The sequence below is a fragment of the Acomys minous genome (genome assembly GCF_964271855.1).
Source record: "Acomys minous genome assembly, chromosome: 13".
NCBI classification, from domain to species: domain Eukaryota; kingdom Metazoa; phylum Chordata; class Mammalia; order Rodentia; family Muridae; genus Acomys; species Acomys minous.
Window position 1 is genome coordinate 106,285,977 of NC_140495.1, and position 22,132 is coordinate 106,308,108.

Here is a 22,132-nt window from a genome sequence, read left to right on the forward strand (position 1 = left end):
GAGAATGATTTACAACTTATTAGACCCCCTTGTGACAGACACTTGGGGCTGAAGCAGCAATGGAGGCTTTGGAAGGGCAGGATGGCAACTATGGGCTGGAGTGCTTTGCATGCCTTGTGACAAACTGAATCTCCTATTAGGCCCCTAGGGACAGACTGGCAGCAGGGAGTCACTAGACCTCTTTGTCTCGCTCCCTGGTGTGTCTACCTTGGAGCTCATTTTTCTGCTTGTCACTATGAATTTGTCTCTTGAATTGGCTGGTGGAGCCTGTGAGAGCCCTTGGAACACAGGCTCTGCCTCTACTGGCTTAGGTAACAGTGAACATGCTTAGCAGCATCTCTGGCCTCTACCCACTAGATGCCAGTAGCATCCCTGCCTTTGAGTTGAAGTGATTTAAAAAAAAAAAAAAACACGTCTCTAGACTCCACCACCTACCCTGCTGGGGGTGGCACTAAATTGTCCTCCACTGAGAACCACGGATGTGGACCAATTTCCCTGAATGCTGATCTCTATTTAAAAATAGCAAGAGAAGCCAAAATTCCCCACTTTTTATTTTCCTAGCGAGACCTTAGAGCCTGAGAGCGGGAGATGTCTCTCCGAGTGGGCCTCAAGTATCTGCTCTTTGGAACGCATGCAGAGGACCTAGGGGGTTTCAGGAGCATTAAAAGGAGGCCTGCTGCCCAAGTGCCATCCAGCCTAATTATAAACTCTGCGCTGCTGAGCCTACCCCATAATCCTCAGAAACCGCCAGGCCGGGATCCTCGGAGGATGGCTTGTCAGCACTTTTGAGAAACTTATGGTGAGCATTAAAAGCAAACAGCACAAATTCACATTTCAGATCCTATGTGCCAGACCTACAGACTAAACTTTTTTTTCAATTTCCTCCTCCTCTTCCTGTCTCTGTCTCTGTCTGTCTGTCTGTCTCTGTCTGTCTGTCTCTGTCTTTGTCTCTCTCCTCTCCTCCTCTCCTCTCCTCTCCTCTCCTCTCCTCTCCTCTCCTCGTCTCTCTCTCTCTCTCTCTCTCTCTCTCTCTCTCTCTCTCTCTCTCTCTCTCTCTCTCTCTCTCTCTCTCTCATCTCAGGCCCTGAGATCAGAGTGCACCAATTCTCCTGGCCTTTTTTTTTTTTTAACTGTGGGTACCAAGGATCTGATCTCCTGCCCTTCACTGGCACTTGCCATCTGCCAGGCCCCTGATTTCTACCCTTTTTATTTAGCATATGGACAGAGAACAAGTTATTAACCAAACAGCAACTTTGCAGTTCAGTTGTTTTGACCTTGTCCCTGGGGCAATATGGGGAGGGGGGGGATGGGCTCTGAAGTGCATCTAAATGGCCTCCTGAGGATTGCACTGGGTTCAACGTTCTTCCACCTTATTCCCTGGGGTAGATCACACTCAGAGGTCCTAGTTATGGCTAGGATGTCTAGACAGCTTATTTGAGGACCCTGTATTTGCCTTCTGGAACTATAACTGCAGGCCCACCTGCCGTGTACCTGGGTTTCTGATCTCTGGCTGTCTCGCCTAGGTGGTAAGCTTTTTGACTGCTGAGCCATCTCTCCAGGTTATTTTATGTTTGCACCACTAAGCTAATAGATATTTTTTAAAAGTACACTATCCTCTTGGTTTGACCCAAACTCAGACTCGCAACGACAGACTTAACCATAGGCAGAAGTAGAGTGTGGCAGCAGTGCTATCACGGAAGGGTCTACCCACCCAATCCTTACATCTCTAGATGTTACTCAAGCAAGAAGAGAAGATGGACCCTTGGCTGGTGGGGGTGGGGTAGGCTGGGGGGTGGGCTGCAAGGCATATCTGAGCTGGTAAAGCACCTGTTTTGCTCCCCATGAGGACCTCAACCCGTCCCCACACCCATGTAAAAAGCTGGCCACAGTAGCGTGTGTTGGTAATTCCAGCAGTGGGAAGCAGAGACAAGCAGATCCCTGGGACTCGCTTTGCTCGTGCCACATCCCTGCCCATAAAACACTCAAAGGCTCCCTGGGACACAGGCAACCAGCCTGGCCTACTTGGTGAGAAAGATAGATGGAGACAGAGGAGTGATGCCCAAGGTTGACCTCTGGCTTCCACATGCATGTGGCCCACACGTGCACGCACAGGCAAAGACTCTTGTCCACCACACAGGGGGAAAACTTGCTCCTGGTGCCTGTGAAAAGCTCCCTATGAAGTCTGTCCACCCACACTCACCTCCCAGGCCCAGCAGCCACACTCTTGTTCTAATCTTTATTGTTGCTCAATATGAGTCTCATTATGTGGGCCAGTCAGGCTAGCCTGGGCTCCTGATTCCCCTGCCTCAGCATCCCAGAAACTAGGTTTGCAGGCGCATGCCACCACGCCCATACTTTCATTGGCTGCTCCTTTTGGGGCTAGAAATTGTCACTAGGAGGCCCCCGGGGTAAAAGAAGACCTGGGTGTGTTTTTATCTGCAGACCTGCGCTTTTATTCATCCTTTCTTCCTTTACCTGGTTCATGATTTCTGCAAACTGGGGGAGCTTACTGAGCTCCACGAGGTTCAGCCACGTCATGTCCAGGATCCAGCGGAACGGCTTAGGGGGGCACGCCTTCAGGTCCAGAGCTGCTCCGCCTGGGGAGACGTGCAAGACACAGCAACTAGATCACGTCAGATGCAGAAGTCACGTGACTGCTCACAGAGGCCAAGGGCGGGGGTGGGGTGGGGGCATCAGATCCCCAGAGCTGGAGTTATAGGCAGTACTGAGCTACCCAGCAGCAGGACTGTGAACTGCAGAAGTGACTCTCAACCTAGTGGTCCTTCCTAGGAACTCTGATCAAACGCCTCCCTTTCACACAGAAATAATACAGACCGACAAAAAAAGATACATGGGAGGTTTGGGTCTTTGCTCCCCCATCTAGCAGCTCCCTGAGACGCTGTATAAACTGAAGTGTTACATTAAAAAAACAAAAGCTTATATAGACCATTTTGCTCCACTTCAAAGGACTCCAGGTGGGGTATGTGGCTGATGAGAGCTGTGATATCCGCAAAATATCTCATAAGACCCCCCCCCTCAGTTCCTGTCCCTTGGAACTGGGTATAGGAGGAGGCCTTGTTCTCACAGCACTACGGCTAATGGAAGAGTCCACACTGGGAGACACTGCCACCAGCCAGAGCCACCAGCAGTCCCATCAGCCAATGCTTCTCTACCACAGGGATGGACGCCACCCCAACCCCCTGTCTTCTTGATCCTTTCCATGTGTCCATGGCTTTAGAGCCAGTCTGAGGAAGGAGCCAGCTAGACTACCTCGGTGCTCCCAAGCGTATGCTTTCCTGAATCGCGGGGGAATAATTACGGGTGGGTCTCCTCCCCAAACACCCTGGCTGTTCACACTCCATGTGCCTCGCCTGCATTTCCCAGGACAGAGGACTCGGTCTCTCGTTTTTCTCGTCCGTCAGGTGGGAGTGACAGGTGGAAAAACAGACTCTGCCGGGCGCTTGCTGTGAGGTCAGTTAAGAACCACGCCATCATTAGTGGTTGTTTTGACACTTAATTTGCATCCTCCTTATATTTTGTAAGACTCGGGTCTTGCAAGCAGCACCCTCCCCAGGGGTGCTGCTGGCAAAACAAAGATAATATCTTTCTAGAATAAACGGACAAGGAAACAGGGCTATCCGCTGTTCCATAGTGCAGGTTTGCCCCTGGCATCCGTTTCATTTTTCAAAGTGCTCTGACATCTTCAGCTGGAGAAGAGAGTCAAAGGCACCTTACAAATACTGCGGGAAAACAAGAAATAATTGATACCTAAGAACTGTCACTCCTGGGAAATCAAACACTGCTGTGACCATCAATACCACTTCTTCTCCCTCGAGTATTGAGTTCACAATGATTAAAAAAAAAAAAAAGAGTTCATGATATAAGAGAGTCTATTTGTTAGCTCTATGAAAAAAGCATTTTAAAAAATAAGTCATATTATCCTTTAAAAATAATTCCATCAAAACGTAAGCCAGTTCAAAACTAATTCAGACTATATAATAAACTGGCTTTGTTCAAAAAAAAAAAATACCACCACCACCCTCTTTTTTTTCTGCTGATCTGATTGTAGTTCTGTCAATCAACCTGTCATGCAATTCCAAATTAATCTTCCTAAAGCACTGCTTTGCTCGTGCCACATCCCTGCCCATAAAACACTCAAAGGCTCCCTACTGCCAACTGAATTGAGTCCAAAGTCCCCTTGCTAGCTGGGCTGGCCCTGCGTAATCTAGCTCTCCAGTTTGATGAGATGGGGTCACAACTACGCTCCCACCACAGCCCAGGTGAGTGTCCATCTTTATCGCACCGTGCAGAGCCCACCCCTTCAGAGGAAACCCTCCCCTCTGTGTCTCCATGGGTCTCAGCTGCCTCACAGCCCCTCTTTCAAAGAGGTCTGTTTCTTTTGGCTACTAGCTCTGGTCTGACTGGGTGTCCTTCACGGGGAGTGAAGACATGGTGTGAGGTTTGTCTGCATGGGAGGCTGTCTCCGATCTGCATGTGTCTCTGACGTAGGCTGTGTCCCTGGACCCTCTCAGTTTCCACAAGCCCTCTATGACTAGCAGGACTCTAGGCTGGGAGCCGTATCCCAATCACCTGGCCCTGACACATAGTCTCCAGCACAAAGTTCCCTTGCTCCGCAGCATCTTGCTTGAACCGAGATCTCTGCCATGTGCCAGCCCGCCCCTTCTTTCCAGGATACCACATTCTTTGCCCAACCTTGGACCACTCACTAAGCTGCCCCACTCCATCAGTGGGCAGTGCTGCCTCTGTGGAGGGAATGGCAGCTCCTATCTGAATTTTGGTACAGCTTGTTGATATATGTATATGGGGGGGCGGGGAGAGTGTGCGTGTCAAATTCCAAGCCAGCCTCAGCTACACAGTAAAATCCTGTATAGAAGAGAGAGAGAGGAGAGAGGAGGAGGGAGGGAAGGAGGGAGGAAGGAAGGAGGGAGAGGGCAGAATAAAGTTTGGCACTAGCTTTTCCTCGTTTTGACAACAGGTCCCCATTGCTGCCCGTGGGCAACAATGAAGAAACCAAACACAGTAATAGAATTGAAAAGACACAGGAGAAGCCCTGAGTTTTGGGAAGCAGCACTCTATTAACAGAAACTGAGGGGGGGGGCAGGGACGGGAGCGAGGGATTAGGGCACCACACTGCTGCCCTCCTGCTCCCCTGGAACGGCAGCTGAGCATCCCAAAGGGCCCACCCGAGCCGGTGTCCTCCCCAGCCGCACACCAAGCAGGCTACCTTTAATCAGAGCCTGGAACTCTTTGTGCTTCACGGTCCCCCTCTGAAGGTCGATCTTCAAGGTCATGAGGAGTACAAAGAGGAACTTGTGGTTTTCATACAGGCCTCTCACCGAGTAAGTGAAAACTTCGTAAGTCAGGTACTCGATGATATTTGTAATTCTTTTTTGAGGTAGTGGAGACTTTTCAGATCTGCAATCCAGTTTTAAAAACAAGAAGATTTTTTTAAAAAATCCCTTAAAGACTAGAAATAACAAAATGCGTGCGTGCGTGCGTGCATGCGTGCGTGTGTGTGTATGTGTGTGTGTGTGTGTGTGTATGTGTGTGTGTGTGTAGGTAGGTATATCTATGTGACCAGAGGTTTACATCTGGTGTGTTCCTCAATTCATCTCCACCTTACTCTTTAAGAACTATTTCTTTTTATTTAAGAGTGTGTGTGTGTATGTGTGTGTGTGTGTGTGTGTGTGTGTGTGTGTGTGTGTATGTCTGTGTGTGGTGTGAGGTAGTGTGTCTGTCTCTGTGTGTCTGTCTGTCTGTGTGCGGTTGCCTAGGGAGGCCAAAAGAGGGTGTCACATCACCTGGAACTGGACTGATACTCAGTTAGTTGTGAGCCACCTGACATGGGTACTGAGAACCTAACTTGAGTCCTTGTAAGAGAGGTAAATGCTCTACCACCGAGCCATCTCTCCAGCCTTTACCTTATTTTTTGAGACAGAGTGGCTCCCTGGACTTAGAGGTCACTGACTGGCTACACTGGCTGGCTCCGGGGTGCTGGACTGATCACAGATTGGCTACACTGGCTGGCCAGGGTGCTAGAGGGATCCATCTGCTTCTATTTACAAGCGTGGGGCAGACTTATGCTCCCATGCCCAAGCCTTTTATGTTGGTGCTGAGAATCTGGACTCAGACCCTCATGCATCCATGGCAGAGACTTTACAGGCCGAGCCATCTCCCCAGCTTCCAACAACAAAACTTTTAAGCTGCGGTTTTGGAAATGACCGACGGGAAGGTGGGGAGGACCTGCCTGGCCATGGACTGGTCAAATAGCTTCAAGAACTGAGCCAGTGAGGTCTGGTACATGATGTTGACCATGCTCATCTCTGTGATGAGGAAATATAGGATGCTGCCTCTGGTGGCCGCGGGCCGGAACTCCTCCTGCGCGGTGTTGATCTTGATCTCCGTCTCTGCGGCCACATGGAGCTTTTCACTCACTTCTGCGGCCGTCTGCTTGGTGATGCGCAGGACACCAATGAGGGACTCATCGTCCACCAAGGAGCCTGAAAGTCAAAGGCGGGAAAGCAGAAGGCACAAAATGGAGTTACCGAAGAGCAAGAGGCATCGTTTCAGGCATAATGCCGCTGGCTTCAAACCTGACTCTCCCCTAGAGACCACAGGCAAGAGGAACTTAACACAGCAACGGGTTCCTAGTCCAACTTCCACCCAGCGCCTCGATCTTTCTAAACATTCTTACTGGGGGCTCTTCATCCTCCACCCTACCTGAAAACCCACAGCAAGAGTACTTGCTTAGAGTGTGTGTGTGTTGGGGGGGGGGGGAAAGCATGTGTTTGGGCCATGCGATCTCATAACTACAATAACAGCTCCCTTTTTACATTGTATTTTGAGACAAGATCTCGCTAATCTAGCCCATGACGATCTCACATTCTCACCCCCTGTGCCCTGGCCTCCCAGGCAGCTGGGGGTTACAGGTATGGCCACCACACCTGGCCTTGGGTGCATCCTAGTGGCACCGTTATTCTAGGGTACCAAGGTGGTGACGACAGGATGGATTCGTAAGTAAACTACTCGTATGTGGTAGGGTTTAAAATTAGGCTGCTGTGATTTGCCTATGTTGATTTTTTAAAATTGATTTTGTTTTCTTTTCATAAAATGTTGGGGTTGTTTGTTTGTCTTTCTATACATCCCTGGCTGCCCTCAGCAGTTTTGCCTCAGCTGCCCAAATGCTGGGATTACGGGTCTGCACAGAAAAATCTTTTAGGGCATCTCCTCAAACTGGGGTGCGGTATAATGATTCCGGCGACCCTTGACTGCTAAGTTCGGATCATTTGAGATGAGCCAGGCCCTTGGGTAGCCACGTTTTCCTGACACAAACGGCATGTGTTGTACGTGACCCATCATAACAGCTTTCATTTCAAGGCTAAATGAAAGGGTTGATTGGTTGATAAAAATAAAAGAAAAATAAGACACGAGTGTCCTTTGGGCAAGCAAATGAGGCCATCATGAGCTCCGGGGCTCCACTTAGGAGCCCTTGTTTTTCTCAGGAGAGAGCGATGATCTCAACAAGATGGCAGCGGTCGCATCCACCGACTTCAGTGGCTAATTCAGACATCAGATTCTCTGTGGTGTTTCCTTAATGTCTGCAATGGAAGCTGCCCTACTTGCTTTTGCATTGGTAAGTTGGCTGTTTTCCTCACATCTGTGGGGTCAGGGCGGCATCGAGAGGGGCGTGAGTAAACGAGGAGCCCCCTCCTCGGGAGCCGCAGCTTGATTGCCTCTTAGTGGCACGGTACCTTTTGTGGCGCTCAGTTTGTACAGCAGGTTGTCCTCCAGTTCCTTCATCTTCCGCTTATTGAAAGTAACGTCCTCCAGGAGCTTAACCCTCTCCGACTCCAGCTCCTGTAATTAAGACACGAACAAAAGGAGCCGGGAATCCTTGTCACCGATGCTTACAGGGAATCAAGGCTCGCTGCGGGTTTATTAGCAGCTTCAAAGGTTTAGAGAGAAATTGCTTTTTTGAATGATGGAAGAAATTATTATCATTAGTCACACCAACTGATATTTATGTTTCTCTGGGTAATCGATAAAACGATGCCCACCGGCTGAGTGATGGCCCGGTCATCAAAGTGCTCGGTGTACAATCAGTAGAATCCGAGTTCGAATCCCCCCCAGGGACCCTTTACTCCAGTGTCTCCTGAGAACCTAGACACTGTCCTGCAGAGTCATAGCCCGGGCTTGTAGCATCTGCATGAAAACCATCTCACTAACATTCATCATTTTTTTTCCTTATTTGTGTTCGAAAGGGGTGTACATGAGTGCATATGCATGCTTTTGCATGTGTTGGGGCTCACACGTGTGCGTGTGTATGTGTGTGTGTGTGTGTGTGTGTGTGTGTGTGTGTGTGTGTGTATGCATGCAAGGTTGATGTTGGAATCATCCTCAATTGTTCTTTCACTTCATTGAAGCAAAGTCTCATTAAACCCAGGGATCGCAGGAACAGCTAGTTTTGCTGCCCAGCAGGTAGCACATCAGCAGCCATGGACATGCCGCATTTCTGGGGATGGGAATTCTCCAATTTAACCCCTGAGGCACCTCCCTGACCCCATACCCTAAAATTTGGCATTTGATGGGAGCCTAAATGAGAATAAATGTAATATTCTCCTCTTTGTGTGAGTGTGTTGTACATGTGTGTGTCTGTGTGTATGTGTTTGTGTGTGTGCACGTGTTTGTGTGTTTGTGTGTGCGTCTGTGTGTCTGTGTGTGTGCATATGTGTGTTTGTGTATTTGTGTGTGTGTGTGTTGTTTTATTTTGAGATAGGGTCTCACCTGGCCCCTAGCTGGCCTCCAATTCACTATGAAGCTGAGGATGACCTTGAACTTTTGATTCTCCTGCTCCCCCCTCCCTGGTGCTGGGATTGCGGCTTGTGCTCACTCACACCTCCGGCATGCTGGGCAAGTGTTCTTCTACCAACTGAGCCACATCCCCAGCCCTCCCTCACAATACTCACTGCAGTCTTCTCTCATCTATATGCAGAATCACACTTTGCATTTAGGATTATATTTCAAGGTAAATCAAAGCCGCTAACTCAAGAACATCCCTTGCAAAGCTGCTTCGGAAACCCCACTAACTTTACAAGTCTTCTGAAAGCCACAGGCGGGCATCTACCGTGGCTTGAATCCGTCTGCCTGGAGACTATTTTCATCCAGAATTGGGCATCTAACAGGCAGTGGCTTGCCCTGTGGACTTTTAATTATCAAGACCACTAACACAAAGGCTTCGCAGGGCTCACCCAACCACAGGCTAGCTCCTGTTCACATCTTTTATTATGTATCTGGGGAAGGTGAAATCCCTGGATAGCATCCCAGTGTAACACACTGCTAGTTACGGGCAGAGACGGACCTGATAGCCTGTCCTCAAACCTAACCTGTGGACAGGGCTGTGGGGTTTGCTGCGGGTAGGGGGATGAGGAGCGTGGCTACCATTGCAAGAGACAAGTTAAAAAAAAATAGTTTCCATTAAGATGATCACCCTGGGGATGAGCGATAGCTGAGTTGGTAAAGGGCTCAGGCCCTGATTCCCCAGCAGCTCTGTGAAAAGCTGGCCATGGTGGTGCATGCCTGTAACTGCAAGGCTGGAGAACCTGAGACAGGAGCCTGGGGGAGGGGGATGTCAGGTCAGCCAAGCCTAACTGGTGAGCTGCAGATCCAGGGACGGAATCTGTCTCCAAAAAATAAGGGGGAAAACAGCCAAGGAAGACACCTGATAGCAGTCTTTGGCCTTCATATATACATATTTGTACACACACATGAACAAACACACACACACACACACACAGGAAAACCCAAACAATGAAACCACACTTAATCCCTTTTTGATACAATAGGGGAAAGCAGGTGCCATAACATATCGGACCTTTGTTAAGTTTTACGGCGTGGCCTGAGGAGCTTCCAAGAGGCCTGGCTACCTGGAAAATGCACATGTTATCACAGAGTGAGAGACCCACCCTCATCCTCTCTGGCCTCTGGAGGTTCTGTCGCAGGACTATTATTAAGAGGGGACATTCTGCTTGTGAAGCTCTCCAGCAAGCCTGGTACGCGCGTACCAACCGGCATTTTAAAGAAAAATAGAAGTTAAAGTGGGGTATGTGGGCACTGTAGAGACCTCTGGGTAATACAGCCTCATGGAAGAGCTACAGCAGGGAGAAACCATTCAGAATAGACCAACAGCACCTGTTTGCTGCAGGAGACTTGCTTTCAGCAACTGACACCACGGGGACCTGAGAGGGGACGGAGGCAGAAAACGGGAAGGCTAGGGGGTTTGGTGGTCTGTCCCTTGTGGGGAGCCACTTCCAGTCATCCAGTAGGGTGTCATCGCTATTTCATTCCTGAAGGAGAGTTTGTATCGTGTCTCTTTACCTTCTGGATTATCTCTCTTCCCTCCAGAGCCCTCTACCCATAAACCTCCGCTTCCTTCTCTGCCTGTGTTCTTCCTCTGCCATTATTTTTCTCACTTTCCTCCCCTACTTTATGCCTCTCTGTTCTTATTATCTCTCACCTTGCCTTTCCCTTGAATCCTAAAATTAATTATGCCAAAGTAAGTGTAAACCACATTGTGCTTTATGCAAATACAGTTAATATATGCAAATATATTTGCGCATAAAATTGAGTCTTCTGAACACCTTAAAAGTTACTTTGGTCTCATATCTAGCTCTTAAAATACCAGGCCTAAGGTGTTCTTTGCTTCACCAGTACCTTTAGTTATACCTAATTGGTTTCTGTCCTCTGATGCAAATTTCATTTGAAGTATTGTTCCCTATATCATTACATTATTACACTGTAATATCTGAAATCCCAACAGTTGGTAATGGCCATCCAGGGGAACTTTCTTTTCTCTAGGATCGATGTTTTTATTAAATTTTTCAGGTGTCTCAAGACAATCCACAGCACTATGGATTGAAATGTGCCGAATCAATACACCCAAAGATAAAAGAACAAAAACATGAAGTGATGTGCGTGCGTGCGTGCGTGTGTGTGTGTGTGTGTGTGTGTGTGTGTGTGTGTGTTGTATGTGTGTGTTATCTAGGGATGGAGGATAACTGAATCATATAATTTCCTTTTAGAAATTACCACCGAGAAAGAAATATTTCCTTATGCTAACAAGAAGAGGTATGATTTTTGGCCTATATTTTTCACATATTTGCTATAACATACCCTAATCTAATTTTTTACTATTATTTTTACATTTATTCACTTGTTTGTTTGTTGGAAGGTTCATCCAATAACCTAAAAGTTGATTCCCTCCTCCCACCATGTGGGCCCCAGGGATCAAACTCGGGTCTTCAGCCTTGGCAGCGAGCGCCTTTGCCTGCTGAGCCTCCTTACGGACCCTCCTAACCCACTTATTGGGCGTTAGAACTTGTGCGTGGAGAATAAGCACCTGTTTCTCTGTTAGGATGACCCTCCTGAGTAGCTGGTTCTCAAGGCCCTTCATGGTGACGGTGAAATCGATGACCGACGTCTTGGCGTTGATCTCAGGGGTAAAGGCGGGATTCGGTAACTTCGTGGTGATGTACAGTTTGAATGTGTCCATGACGTCACACTCCTTATCGCCCACTTTCACCTACACAAGTTCAGATGTAAGATTAAAAGGCAGCTTAAAGTTGCCTAGACAAGACCTGCACAGAGACATACTGGTTGATACACCAACACGACTGGGAGACTCTCACAGGGCCGCCAGACAGTCACTGGCTGCCTCGAGGGGGAGGATGAACCTTCTGGAGAGACCAGGCTCCTGGTGGGTTATCCGATCCCAAGGTCGGCCCCTGAGTGCGTGGACACTTGAGCAACACTACATGGTCTCAGTAGGTTGTGTTGTGTTGTGTTGTGTGACTGCAACAAGAATAATTGAAGAAGAGGACGAGGTCGTGGATTTTAAAGCGTGTGGAAAGCTTGTGGCAGGATACGGAGAGAGAGTGGAAATTATGCAAATACATATTAAACTCTAAAACAAATTTTGAACCTAAGTGTTCAAAAGGATGCAAATGTTGCAATAACCTAAAAGGAGAAAAAAAACAGCTTAAAAGCTGGGGAGGGCATTGGGGGTTCACGGCAGAGATGGGTGTCCCAGGGGCCGAGGCTGTGGGGGTTCACGGCAGGGATGGGCCCAGGAGTCGAGGCTGTGGGGGTTCACGGCAGGGATGGGTGTCCCAGGGGTCGAGGCTGTGGGGGTTGGGTCGAGGCTGTGGGGGTTCACGGCAGGGATGGGTGTCCCGGGGGTCGAGGCTGTGGGGGTTCACGGCAGGGATGGGTGTCCCGGGGGTCGAGGCTGTGGGGGTTCACGGCAGGGATGGGTGTCCCGGGGGCCGAGGCTGTGGGGGTTCACGGCAGGGATGGGTGTCCCGGGGGCCGAGGCTGTGGGGGTTCACGGCAGGGATGGGTGTCCCGGGGGCCGAGGCTGTGGGGGTTCACGGCAGGGATGGGTGTCCCGGGGGCCGAGGCTGTGGGGGTTCACGGCAGGGATGGGTGTCCCGGGGGCCGAGGCTGTGGGGGTTCACGGCAGGGATGGGTGTCCCGGGGGCCGAGGCTGTGGGGGTTCACGGCAGGGATGGGTGTCCCGGGGGCCGAGGCTGTGGGGGTTGGGTCGAGGCTGTGGGGGTTCACGGCAGGGATGGGTGTCCCGGGGGTCGAGGCTGTGGGGGTTCACGGCAGGGATGGGTGTCCCGGGGCCGAGGCTGTGGGGGTTCACGGCAGGGATGGGTGTCCCGGGGACCGAGGCTGTGGGGGTTCACGGCAGGGATGGGTGTCCCGGGGGCCGAGGCTGTGGGGGTTCACGGCAGGGATGGGTGTCCCGGGGGCCGAGGCTGTGGGGGTTCACGGCAGGGATGGGTGTCCCGGGGGCCGAGGCTGTGGGGGTTCACGGCAGGGATGGGTGTCCCGGGGGCCGAGGCTGTGGGGGTTCACGGCAGGGATGGGTGTCCCGGGGGCCGAGGCTGTGGGGGTTCACGGCAGGGATGGGTGTCCCAGGGGTCGAGGCTGTGACATGTGAATGAACTGGGAATGGAAATTTTTAATTAAAAGATCTTAAGTAACAAAGCCTGTCCAATTCTGAGCAATTCGGATCTGTGCTTCTGCCTGAAGAGGTTCTTAGCTACCATCCAAAGCAAATCAACTGAAAAACTGATCGAAACCCAACACGGAATAACGGGAACCTGAACACATGTAAGGCCTCACTTAGGAATTTTAGCATTTAGCACTGCATCACGCTTATTCTCCCCCAGATGGAGAAATGACATCTGACTGCAGGACTTTGTCGTGTTTGTAGGAATTATCCTTTCATATCTGCATCCCAGAGCCCTATCTCAAATGTATTCGGCAACAGAGTCAATACAATTTTCAAAGAAAAAAAATACTAGTAATATAACCCTAGTATTGGTAGGATATTGAAAAACAATGAGTTTTTAACTTTCTAAAAACCATGTGGGACCCACAGCATTTTTAAGTGATTTAAATTTCTAACGAACCCTGCTCTTACATGGGACGGGAACCTAATATATCCCCCACCTCATCCTCAAATGGAGGACAAGAACCCAAAGTCATCTAGATGACCTCAGTAATGGAGGCTCCATAACCTCCCCTGGCAGGTCAAATGAGGTGTCCAAAGAAGGCCACATGCCGGAGGGCAAGTACTATACATGATTTTACCCTTAGACACTCTACTAGCGTGGGCCTCCCGCAAGCCGAGAATCTAACACAGGTTATTTGGTGCTGGGCAGGTGGGGGTAAGGGGTAAGGTTAGGAGAGGGGGAGGGGGAGGGCTGGCCAGAGAGCACAAACTCCCATTCCCACTGTGAACACATTCCAGATGTGTCTGTTTCAGATGGGCTCTGAAGAGATTAATCACTCATATATGGTGGTCAACGTTATACAATACAAATGAATGGCAAAGCACCACACAGCTCCCTTTGAATATATATATATATATGTATATATATATATATATATACACACATATATATATACACATACATATATATATACATATATATGCCACTGAATATTTTTTGTGTGTATAAGTGCTTTGCCTGAATGTATATTTGTGAATCACATGTATGCTTGGTCACCATAGAGGTCAGAAGAGGGTATCAGATCCCCATGTGTATCGTGGGAATTGAACCCAGGTCTCCTGAAAGAGCAGCGAGGGCTCTTAACTGCCGAACCATCTTTCCAGCTCTGAACACTTTTAATGGTGATTCACAATTGTGGGTGAGCCCACAGTAGCCAAGGAAATCGGCACAATTTAAGTCTTAGGTCCCTTTCGTGGGAAAACAAGATGAATCCTTGATGTTGGCTCAGTTTTATTCCTTTTTCCCTATTAAAGTAGGCTCAAGTAGATGCTCGATGCTTCATATACATTTGTTGGAAGAAAAGAAAGTGGTTTAAAAAAAGAATTCACACTGCAGGGCTGGGGAGATGGCTCAGCAGTTACACTGCTCGGAACAAAAGCAGGAGGGCTGACGTTTGGATCCCCAGGTCCCATGAAAAATCCCTGGTGAACCTGTCAACCCATGTGTACTCGCGACTACAGACTCCGGCAGCAAAGGAGGAGACACTCCCCCCTCCCCACACACACACATAAGCAAGCTGGCTAGGGAGGCTGGACATATTGGTGAACCCTGAGAGGCATGCCTTGGTGAATAGGGCGGAAGGTGGATGTAGAATGATCCCAGACATCAACCTCAGGTCTCTACATACACACGTGCAAATGCACACACATGAAGAGGAGGAAGAAGCCAGGCTCGGTGGTACACACCTGTAACCCCAACACTTGGAGAGGCAGAGGCAGGCGGATCTCTGTGAGTTCGAAGCCAGCTTCATCTACAGAGTGAGCCCAGTATAGCCAAGGCTACACAGAGAAACCCTGTTTCAAAAACCAAAACTAAACAAAAGAATTCACATAGTAAAGAAAACATTCTAAGTAAACCTGTGTTTAAGGAGAAAAATCCTCATTCTTCACTTATTCCCCAGTAGTAAGGAAATTAAGAAATGGGAAGTGAAATAATTGAATCTAAAACGCTGTCATTTATCAAGAAATAAAACCAATGAACCTTCAAAGTAGAGAATGAGACCAATTAAAAAAAGAGACACTTATATTGAAAACAATTTGTGTTATCATCAACAATTGGGAACAGAATTCCGTAGCTTCTAGAAAAGTCGATGAGTTTAGATTGAAAGTTAGTAAAGACAGAAATAAACAAATCAATGTCTGCAGGCTTTATTAAAATGCCATTTGCTTCTGCAAAGAGATCCAGGTTTTCTTGAATTTGGATATGTATCTGGCTTGCAAAGCCACTTTTCTAACTTACAACCAATATATGTGTGTAATTTCTGTGTAACACTATTATATTTTTTTAAATAAGAAACCTATTTCCTACTTCATTTCAATCCACTGAATACTCTTACAAGAATGTTGTCCATATATATATATGGAGAGAGAGGGGGGGGGGCCAGGAATGTTGATATATATATGAAAGAAATCAGAACTGCATGGCGCCCATCAATACGCACACATTTCAATTGTATATATCCCTTCAAAGGTAAAATTTCAAGAACTCTTTCAGCAATTTCGTCATGTGCAATACATTGTGCCCCACAAATATGTGAGATTATTCCTTTTTAATTAAGAAATAAACCAGCTCAAAGCAAAGTTGGGTCTGAATCAATGGCTCAGGGGTTGAGAGAGATGATGTGCTTGTTCAGTTCCCAGCACCCACATGTTGGCTGCTGACAATCACCTTTAACTCCTCCAACTCCAGGGGATCCGATGCCCTCTACTGACCTTTGAAGATGCCTGCACTCACATGCACACATAGCCCCACACAAACATACATACAGTTAAAACAAAATATATTTCTAAAAAGAAAAGTAATAGCTGCTGCTTTGGAAGAGAGCAGGCTTGAAACGGGCTTTCGATGTCTAGACTCACCTTGAGGAAACAGTGAGTGCTCGCCTGAAAATGCTGGTTTCCAGTGTACAAAACATCACCACCCTAAAGAGCCGGCTCTGCCACTGGGCTAATGGCAGGTAGGTGCTGCCGCTGCTCTTTCTCCTTTGGGAAGAACTCACCTTGAAAGTGGTGCCCGACTTGATGAAGTTCTTCTCCAGCACATTATCCAGAGCCGGGTCCAGCTCCTCTCGAATGTCCTCGATGAGAAGGGGGCGGCCCAGTGAGAGGCTGTCCTCCAAGTGTGTGCGGAAATACTTATGGTTCAGAGATGTCACCTGAAGATAAAGAGCTCCTCAGTGGCCCGCCTTTAAACCCAGCACTCGGGAGGCAGAGGCAGGCAGATCGCTGTGAGTTTGAGGCCAGCCTGGTCTACAAAGTGAGTCCAGGACAGCCAGGGCTATACAGAGGAACCCTGTCTTGAAAAACAAAAACAACAACAACAACAACAACAACAAACAAACAAACAAACGAAATGGTCCCTGGTAGCAACCCCGGCAGCGGCCCCAGCAGCGGCCCCGACAGCGCCCCAACAGCACCGCAACAGCACCGCAACAGCGCCCCGACAGCACCGCCCAGACATCCTGACAGCACCCCAACAGTGCCCTGATCCTGACAGCACCTAAGGCAGCGCCCCAACAGCGGTTGCTAAGTGCGAAGCAGGATGCTTGTTGGGTGGATGGCTAGGGACTCAAAGGGCAATGTGAAAATAAAATAGAATTTAAAAAAGGACCAGAAACTGATTCTCAAAACTTGGAGGCTCCTGACTGTGGAGGCAAGGACGCCGCGTCTGTGCTCCAGAAGGAAGGAAGAAAGCCCTCTCTGATGGGACGCTGGAGCTCCTGACAGATGGGAGTTGCCAAAGAGTAGCTAGAATCACTCACAGACAGCAAGGTGCCATGGGTATTTATGACACTTACCTGTCTTTGCTGAGCCCCTCTGAAATGAATGGGTGATAAATAATAAATAAATATAAGAATGTCGGGGGTGGGGGGCTGGGGAGATGGCTCAGTGGTTAGGAGATCCTGTTGCTCCCTCTAGAGGACTTGAGTTCAGCTCCCAGCACACACACACACACACACACGCACACGCACACGCACACGCACACGCAATGCACACGCACACACATATGGCAGTCCACAACCACTTATGACTCCAGCTCTAGGGATCTAATGCCTCTACAGGCACTGTGCACATATCCACACACAGATACACATGTGTACATACAACAAAACTAAAACATGTCAGAAGTGACATACGGAGAAGCCAGGGGTCCATCCCAGAACTCAGAAGAAAACTGGTCTGTGTTTCAGTGTTAAGTATCTGCTTTGTGGTCAGCTCCTCATAAAAGCTCCTGTTGGGGGTTAGAGGCACTCCCCCATCTTCCTAGTTCACTGGCGGCTTTGTCACAAATGGGTACTCCATGTTACCCAGTACCCCCATTTATCAAGATGGTCGCGTGATCTTCCCTAGTAGTGATGACACACTTCGATGCATTCACTTAAGTTCAATAAATATTGGAATCCCTACACTATATAAGCCGTGCGGAAAATACAGACATGGAGAAAACCATAAACCTGACTAGCAGGAAGTTTATGGTTCAGCAGAAATAAAAGAGAGAGATGTGCAAGGAGCAATAATTCAAGTCAGACTTGGGAGTCCAGAACAGAACTGCACACAAAACATAGACAGGCCTCGGGATGGGATGCCTAAGCCGGGACACGGGGGAGTCCCGATGAAGCGAGCCTTGGCTAGAATAGGTTTGGAAGGAAACATACTAATTAAGACTTGTCTGAGATATAAGTGGATAGGCCAGCAGGGTAGAAAACATATTCCAATTAGTGAAAATAATATAAGCAAAACTATGAAAAGTGAGACCCCCGTCTCAAAGCGTGAGGGGAAGGGGGCAGGCAGATGCTCCAGGCTACTGTCAAGCCTGAAGCCCCAAGTTCCATCCCTTGGAGCTACATGTTGGAGAAAACTGTCTCTTACACACTGTCTTCTGGCCTCTGTGTGCGCACTGTGGCACACAGGGATATATACACATGTGTATGTGCGCACACGCAATCATAAATAAATAAATAGATTCCTTTTAAAAAGCGTGGGGCATGAGGAGTTCTGGCAACAGGATCTAGGAAACACTGAATAATCCATATAGCTAGCTGAACTGAAAATACCAGTGATCGCATGACCACCACCCCCCCCCAAAGGAGCCAGGAATGTTGTAATCCTAGCCTTGCCTAACCCCATTTTAAAATTGACATTGCCTGGGTTCTACAGGCACTGCTGGGCATGGGTGTGTTGCCTGGTCCCAGGTGCCTGGGTGGGACTGGCAGAAATCAGCTGGGGGACACTGTTTCTGCTGCTTTCCTATTAGTCCAAACTAACAACAACAACAACAACAACAACAACAACAACAACAACAAAAACACATTCAACCCCGGCCAAAGCAGTCGTGCCAGGGAAATGAGGAGAAAGAGGGAGCGAGAGATCAAGAGCGAAAAGAGAATAGGGAGGTGGAGGCAGGAGCATCAGAAGATCAAAGTCGCCCTTGTCTACATAGTAAGTGTGAGCCCATTGTGGGATCCAAGAGACCCTGACCCTAAAAATAAATGAACAAATAAACAAAAAGAATATGAAAGAAATGACATCATCAGAGCTGTTGACCAAAATTGCTGATCCACAAGAGGACAAATGAGCAAACACTGGCCATAAAAAGTGACATCACCATTTACATCTGGAATGTTCCCAAAGGGCTGCTGGCTAAAGACTTTGTGGTATGTAGCTTGGAGCTACTGGAAGATGCAGTTAATAGGTAGCACGTGAAAAAGAAAAAAAAAAAAAGAGGTAGAGCACAGAGGGATAAGCTTACATCTCACAAAGTAACTGAACCAGTCAGTAATGCACCAACATCTTCCAAATTGCAGGTCTCAATAAACTCTCCATCTTTATAACAAATCTCAAGTATTTGTTACAGTAACAGCAAGCCGACAAGCACAAGGGACAACCACATGGGCGGCAAATTCTATACTAAGACTTTGAAAGGAAATGCTATGATTTACACACACACACACACACACACACACACACACACACACACACACACACACACACCCCAAATCACACATACCTGCAAGTCGTTTTCCTTTTCCTTATTTTTAATCCACGTTTTCCCCTGGGTCTGGGGATCGATGAGGAGAGGGTATCTGGTGGCCTTTGTCACAATAATGCCATTCTGAATTGACAAGTCATCTCCAGGTAGCCCCTGCAGGCCCCACTCGCCAATCTGAAGAAGAGGAAATGATAAGCCCGCTCAAGGAGCAGCAATGTGCTGGTTGGTTAGTGAGCGCTTATAACGTTACATGGAAATCATTTAAACATGTGTTCTCTCGGGGACTATGCGGCCGGTATCTTGTGTGTGTGTGTGTGTGTGTGTGTGTGTGTGTGTGTGTGTGTGTGGTAGCGGGTGGGGCTGGGGTGGCACAGAACCAACCAACCTGCAAAGGTAAACCGAGTGATGTTAGGTTTAGAAAGCAAGCTTAAACATTTATCATCTACACTTTTATTTGCATATGTATGTGCTGTGCGGGTGGGTGTTTTTTTGTATGCATGAGTGCACTGCTTGCAGAGGCCGGGACAGCTATTTTCCCTGGACCTGGACTTACAGTGGCTGTGAGCCACCCAGCATGGGTGCTAAGACCTGAACTTGGCTCCTCCTCTTGATCTAATGGATAAAGCTGGGGTTATCCTCTTAGGATAATCTCCTCTCTTATATATGAGGGGATTGTAAAAGTAAGCCGGTATCAGAGAAGAAGATAACCCCATCCCCCAGGGCTCCTTCTCTTCCTGGCCTTTGGTTCTGCCTGCACGGCTTACAGAAGGATAACGGCAGAGCCCAGGAGACCTTGGCTAAGCTACATTGTCAGGAGTTCGTCAATGCTAAGTTGAACCTTTCCTTCCCCCAATTTAAATGGGATTACATCATGGTCAGTAAAATCCCCAGAGATCCCATGACCCAATAAGCACCCACCTTTGCTCGGTTGCCCTCTAAGACCTACAAGGACTACCTGGACCCGCCTTGCCACGCGGTGCCCAGTGCATCTCCTATGCGTAATCTACTCCCAGTAAGGGTGAGTCTAATGGTGACTGAACCAGAGGCTACTTTTTAAGCTTTAAATAAAGAACACGGGATAGTTCACAGCACTGCCTCCCGCCAAGCAAGCAGCAACTGGGGCCCATTTGCAAAATGGAAATACAAGACACATTGACTGGGAAGGACTCATGGCCACAGGCCTTGGCAAGTCGTGCTGAAAACTGACATTGCCCGGGGACTGACTCTGACATGAACTCTGGTGCTCCATATTTGACCACCTCCCCTTGGTGGGGAGGCCTGGTGGCACTCAAAGAAAGAATAAGCAGGCTACCAAGATGAGACTTGATAGCCTATGACCATATAGTGGGGAGGAGGTCTCACTCGGTCTTAGACCTAGGGGAGGGGAATAGGGTGAAAGCGGGAGGGAGGGAGGAATGGGAAGATACAAGTGATGGGATAACAATTGAGCTATAATCTGAATAAATAAATAAATAAAATAATAATAATAATAATAATAATAATAATAATAATAATAATAATAAAGAAAACTGACATTGGGAGGGAGGGAGGAATGGGAGGATACAAAGGATGGGATAACAATTGAGATGTAATCTGAATAAATTAATAAACTATATTATTTTTTAAAAAAAGAAAAGAAAACTGACATTGCCATCAAAATCCCAGCAAGTCAGGCTTAGTCACCGCCCCACCCCCACACACATTAGGGAGTTCACTATCTGTGAGAGCTAATCTCTAGTGTCAGTCCCACTGGGTCTGTAGTTACCTGGGAGACATACTTCTAGGCAGCCTGTCAAGGCCTTCGAGATGTCCAACTGAGGAGGGAAGGCCCACTCGGGATGGGAGCGGCACCATCCATCCAATGGACTGGGGTCCCCCACTGACTAAAGAGGAGGAAGTGACCAGCCGCCCCACACTTCCCTCACCGTGGCTTCCCCTCCCATGGTGGACTATGCCTTCAGCCTGTGAGCACACCCTCCCTTCCTTCTTTTGTTTTCTGTCACAGCAGTAAGAAAAGGAACTAATACACTATAGTACCTAATATATAATGCCTAATATATGTTATATTTACATACACACTATGATGTCTAATATATATATATAACATACGATGCCTAATATATATTACATTTCCATACATAGCGCACTGCAATGCCTAGGCAGTGTCTGCCTTTGCCTCAGACCTCTGAAAGAGAACATAACAGAGCCAGCGTTTTAAATAATGGAAAGCCACTTAAGCCGTCTTAAGTAACGGAAATAGTGTTTTCAGTTACAGGAAAATAAAACAGCCCTTCTTGGACTTTTCTTGTCTGGACGGCAAGAACTGAAAACCAGGCTGAAATTCTGAGATTACTGGGAAGAGTCAGACTTACGGTTGGGGGGTCCACCAACATCGCAATCAGATTCAGGTTTTCGGTGAAGGGGATTTTCCGCGCCTTCAACTCTAACTCCCACTGGTCTTTGAGCAAATAGTTCCGAAATATCTGGTTGAAAGGGCCAAGGTAGGAGAGAAAGCCCGTGCACAGCAGAACGTCGCCTACAAGTCTGCGAAGAAAAAGGTACAGACGCCCTCTCCTCAGAGGAGAAGCTTCGGTGCAGGCTAGCTTTCCCACAGGCTATAGTCCATCTCTGCCCCTGACACGGAAAGACTGTGCAAAAATAGACCCCTAAACACAAACGGGGTGGAGGGGTCACGCTTGGGTGGGGAGCTGCAAGCAGGCTCCTTCCTGAAGGATGGACCATGACTTCCTCCTACTGCACACCCTGTTCACACCTTGACTTAGGCAAACACTGTGCGTGTGTCTGTGTGCATGTGCGCGTGCTCGCATGCACACGCATGTACACAGGCCAGAGGTCAACGCTGATGTCATTCATTCCTCGGGTGCCACCTCCACCATGTTTTTTGAGACAGTGTTTCTCTTTGGCTTGGAGCTCACTAGATGAGCAGAGACTCCCAGATATCCACTCATCTCCTCACTCTTCTAGTTCTGGGATTCCAGATGTGGACAGCGCACACCTGCCTTCCCACACTTTGCAAGGTG

General features: G+C 48.3%; 1 protein-coding gene across 3 annotated transcripts in view; it reads right to left on the bottom strand.

The window, feature by feature from the left end:
• DNAH8 (dynein axonemal heavy chain 8) overlaps positions 1-22,132 on the bottom strand; it is a 251,771-nt gene that overhangs the window by 66,167 nt on the left and 163,472 nt on the right. For all 3 annotated transcript variants that reach the window (XM_084754008.1, XM_084754009.1, XM_084754007.1), the window contains exons 75-82: positions 21,464-21,635; positions 19,110-19,265; positions 16,102-16,257; positions 11,417-11,599; positions 7,773-7,878; positions 6,269-6,521; positions 5,246-5,436; positions 2,476-2,597 (exon numbers count right to left, since the gene is read on the bottom strand). In XM_084754008.1, the coding sequence (XP_084610134.1) occupies positions 2,476-2,597; positions 5,246-5,436; positions 6,269-6,521; positions 7,773-7,878; positions 11,417-11,599; positions 16,102-16,257; positions 19,110-19,265; positions 21,464-21,635 (1,339 nt within the window). The remainder of the gene's footprint in view (positions 1-2,475; positions 2,598-5,245; positions 5,437-6,268; positions 6,522-7,772; positions 7,879-11,416; positions 11,600-16,101; positions 16,258-19,109; positions 19,266-21,463; positions 21,636-22,132) is intronic.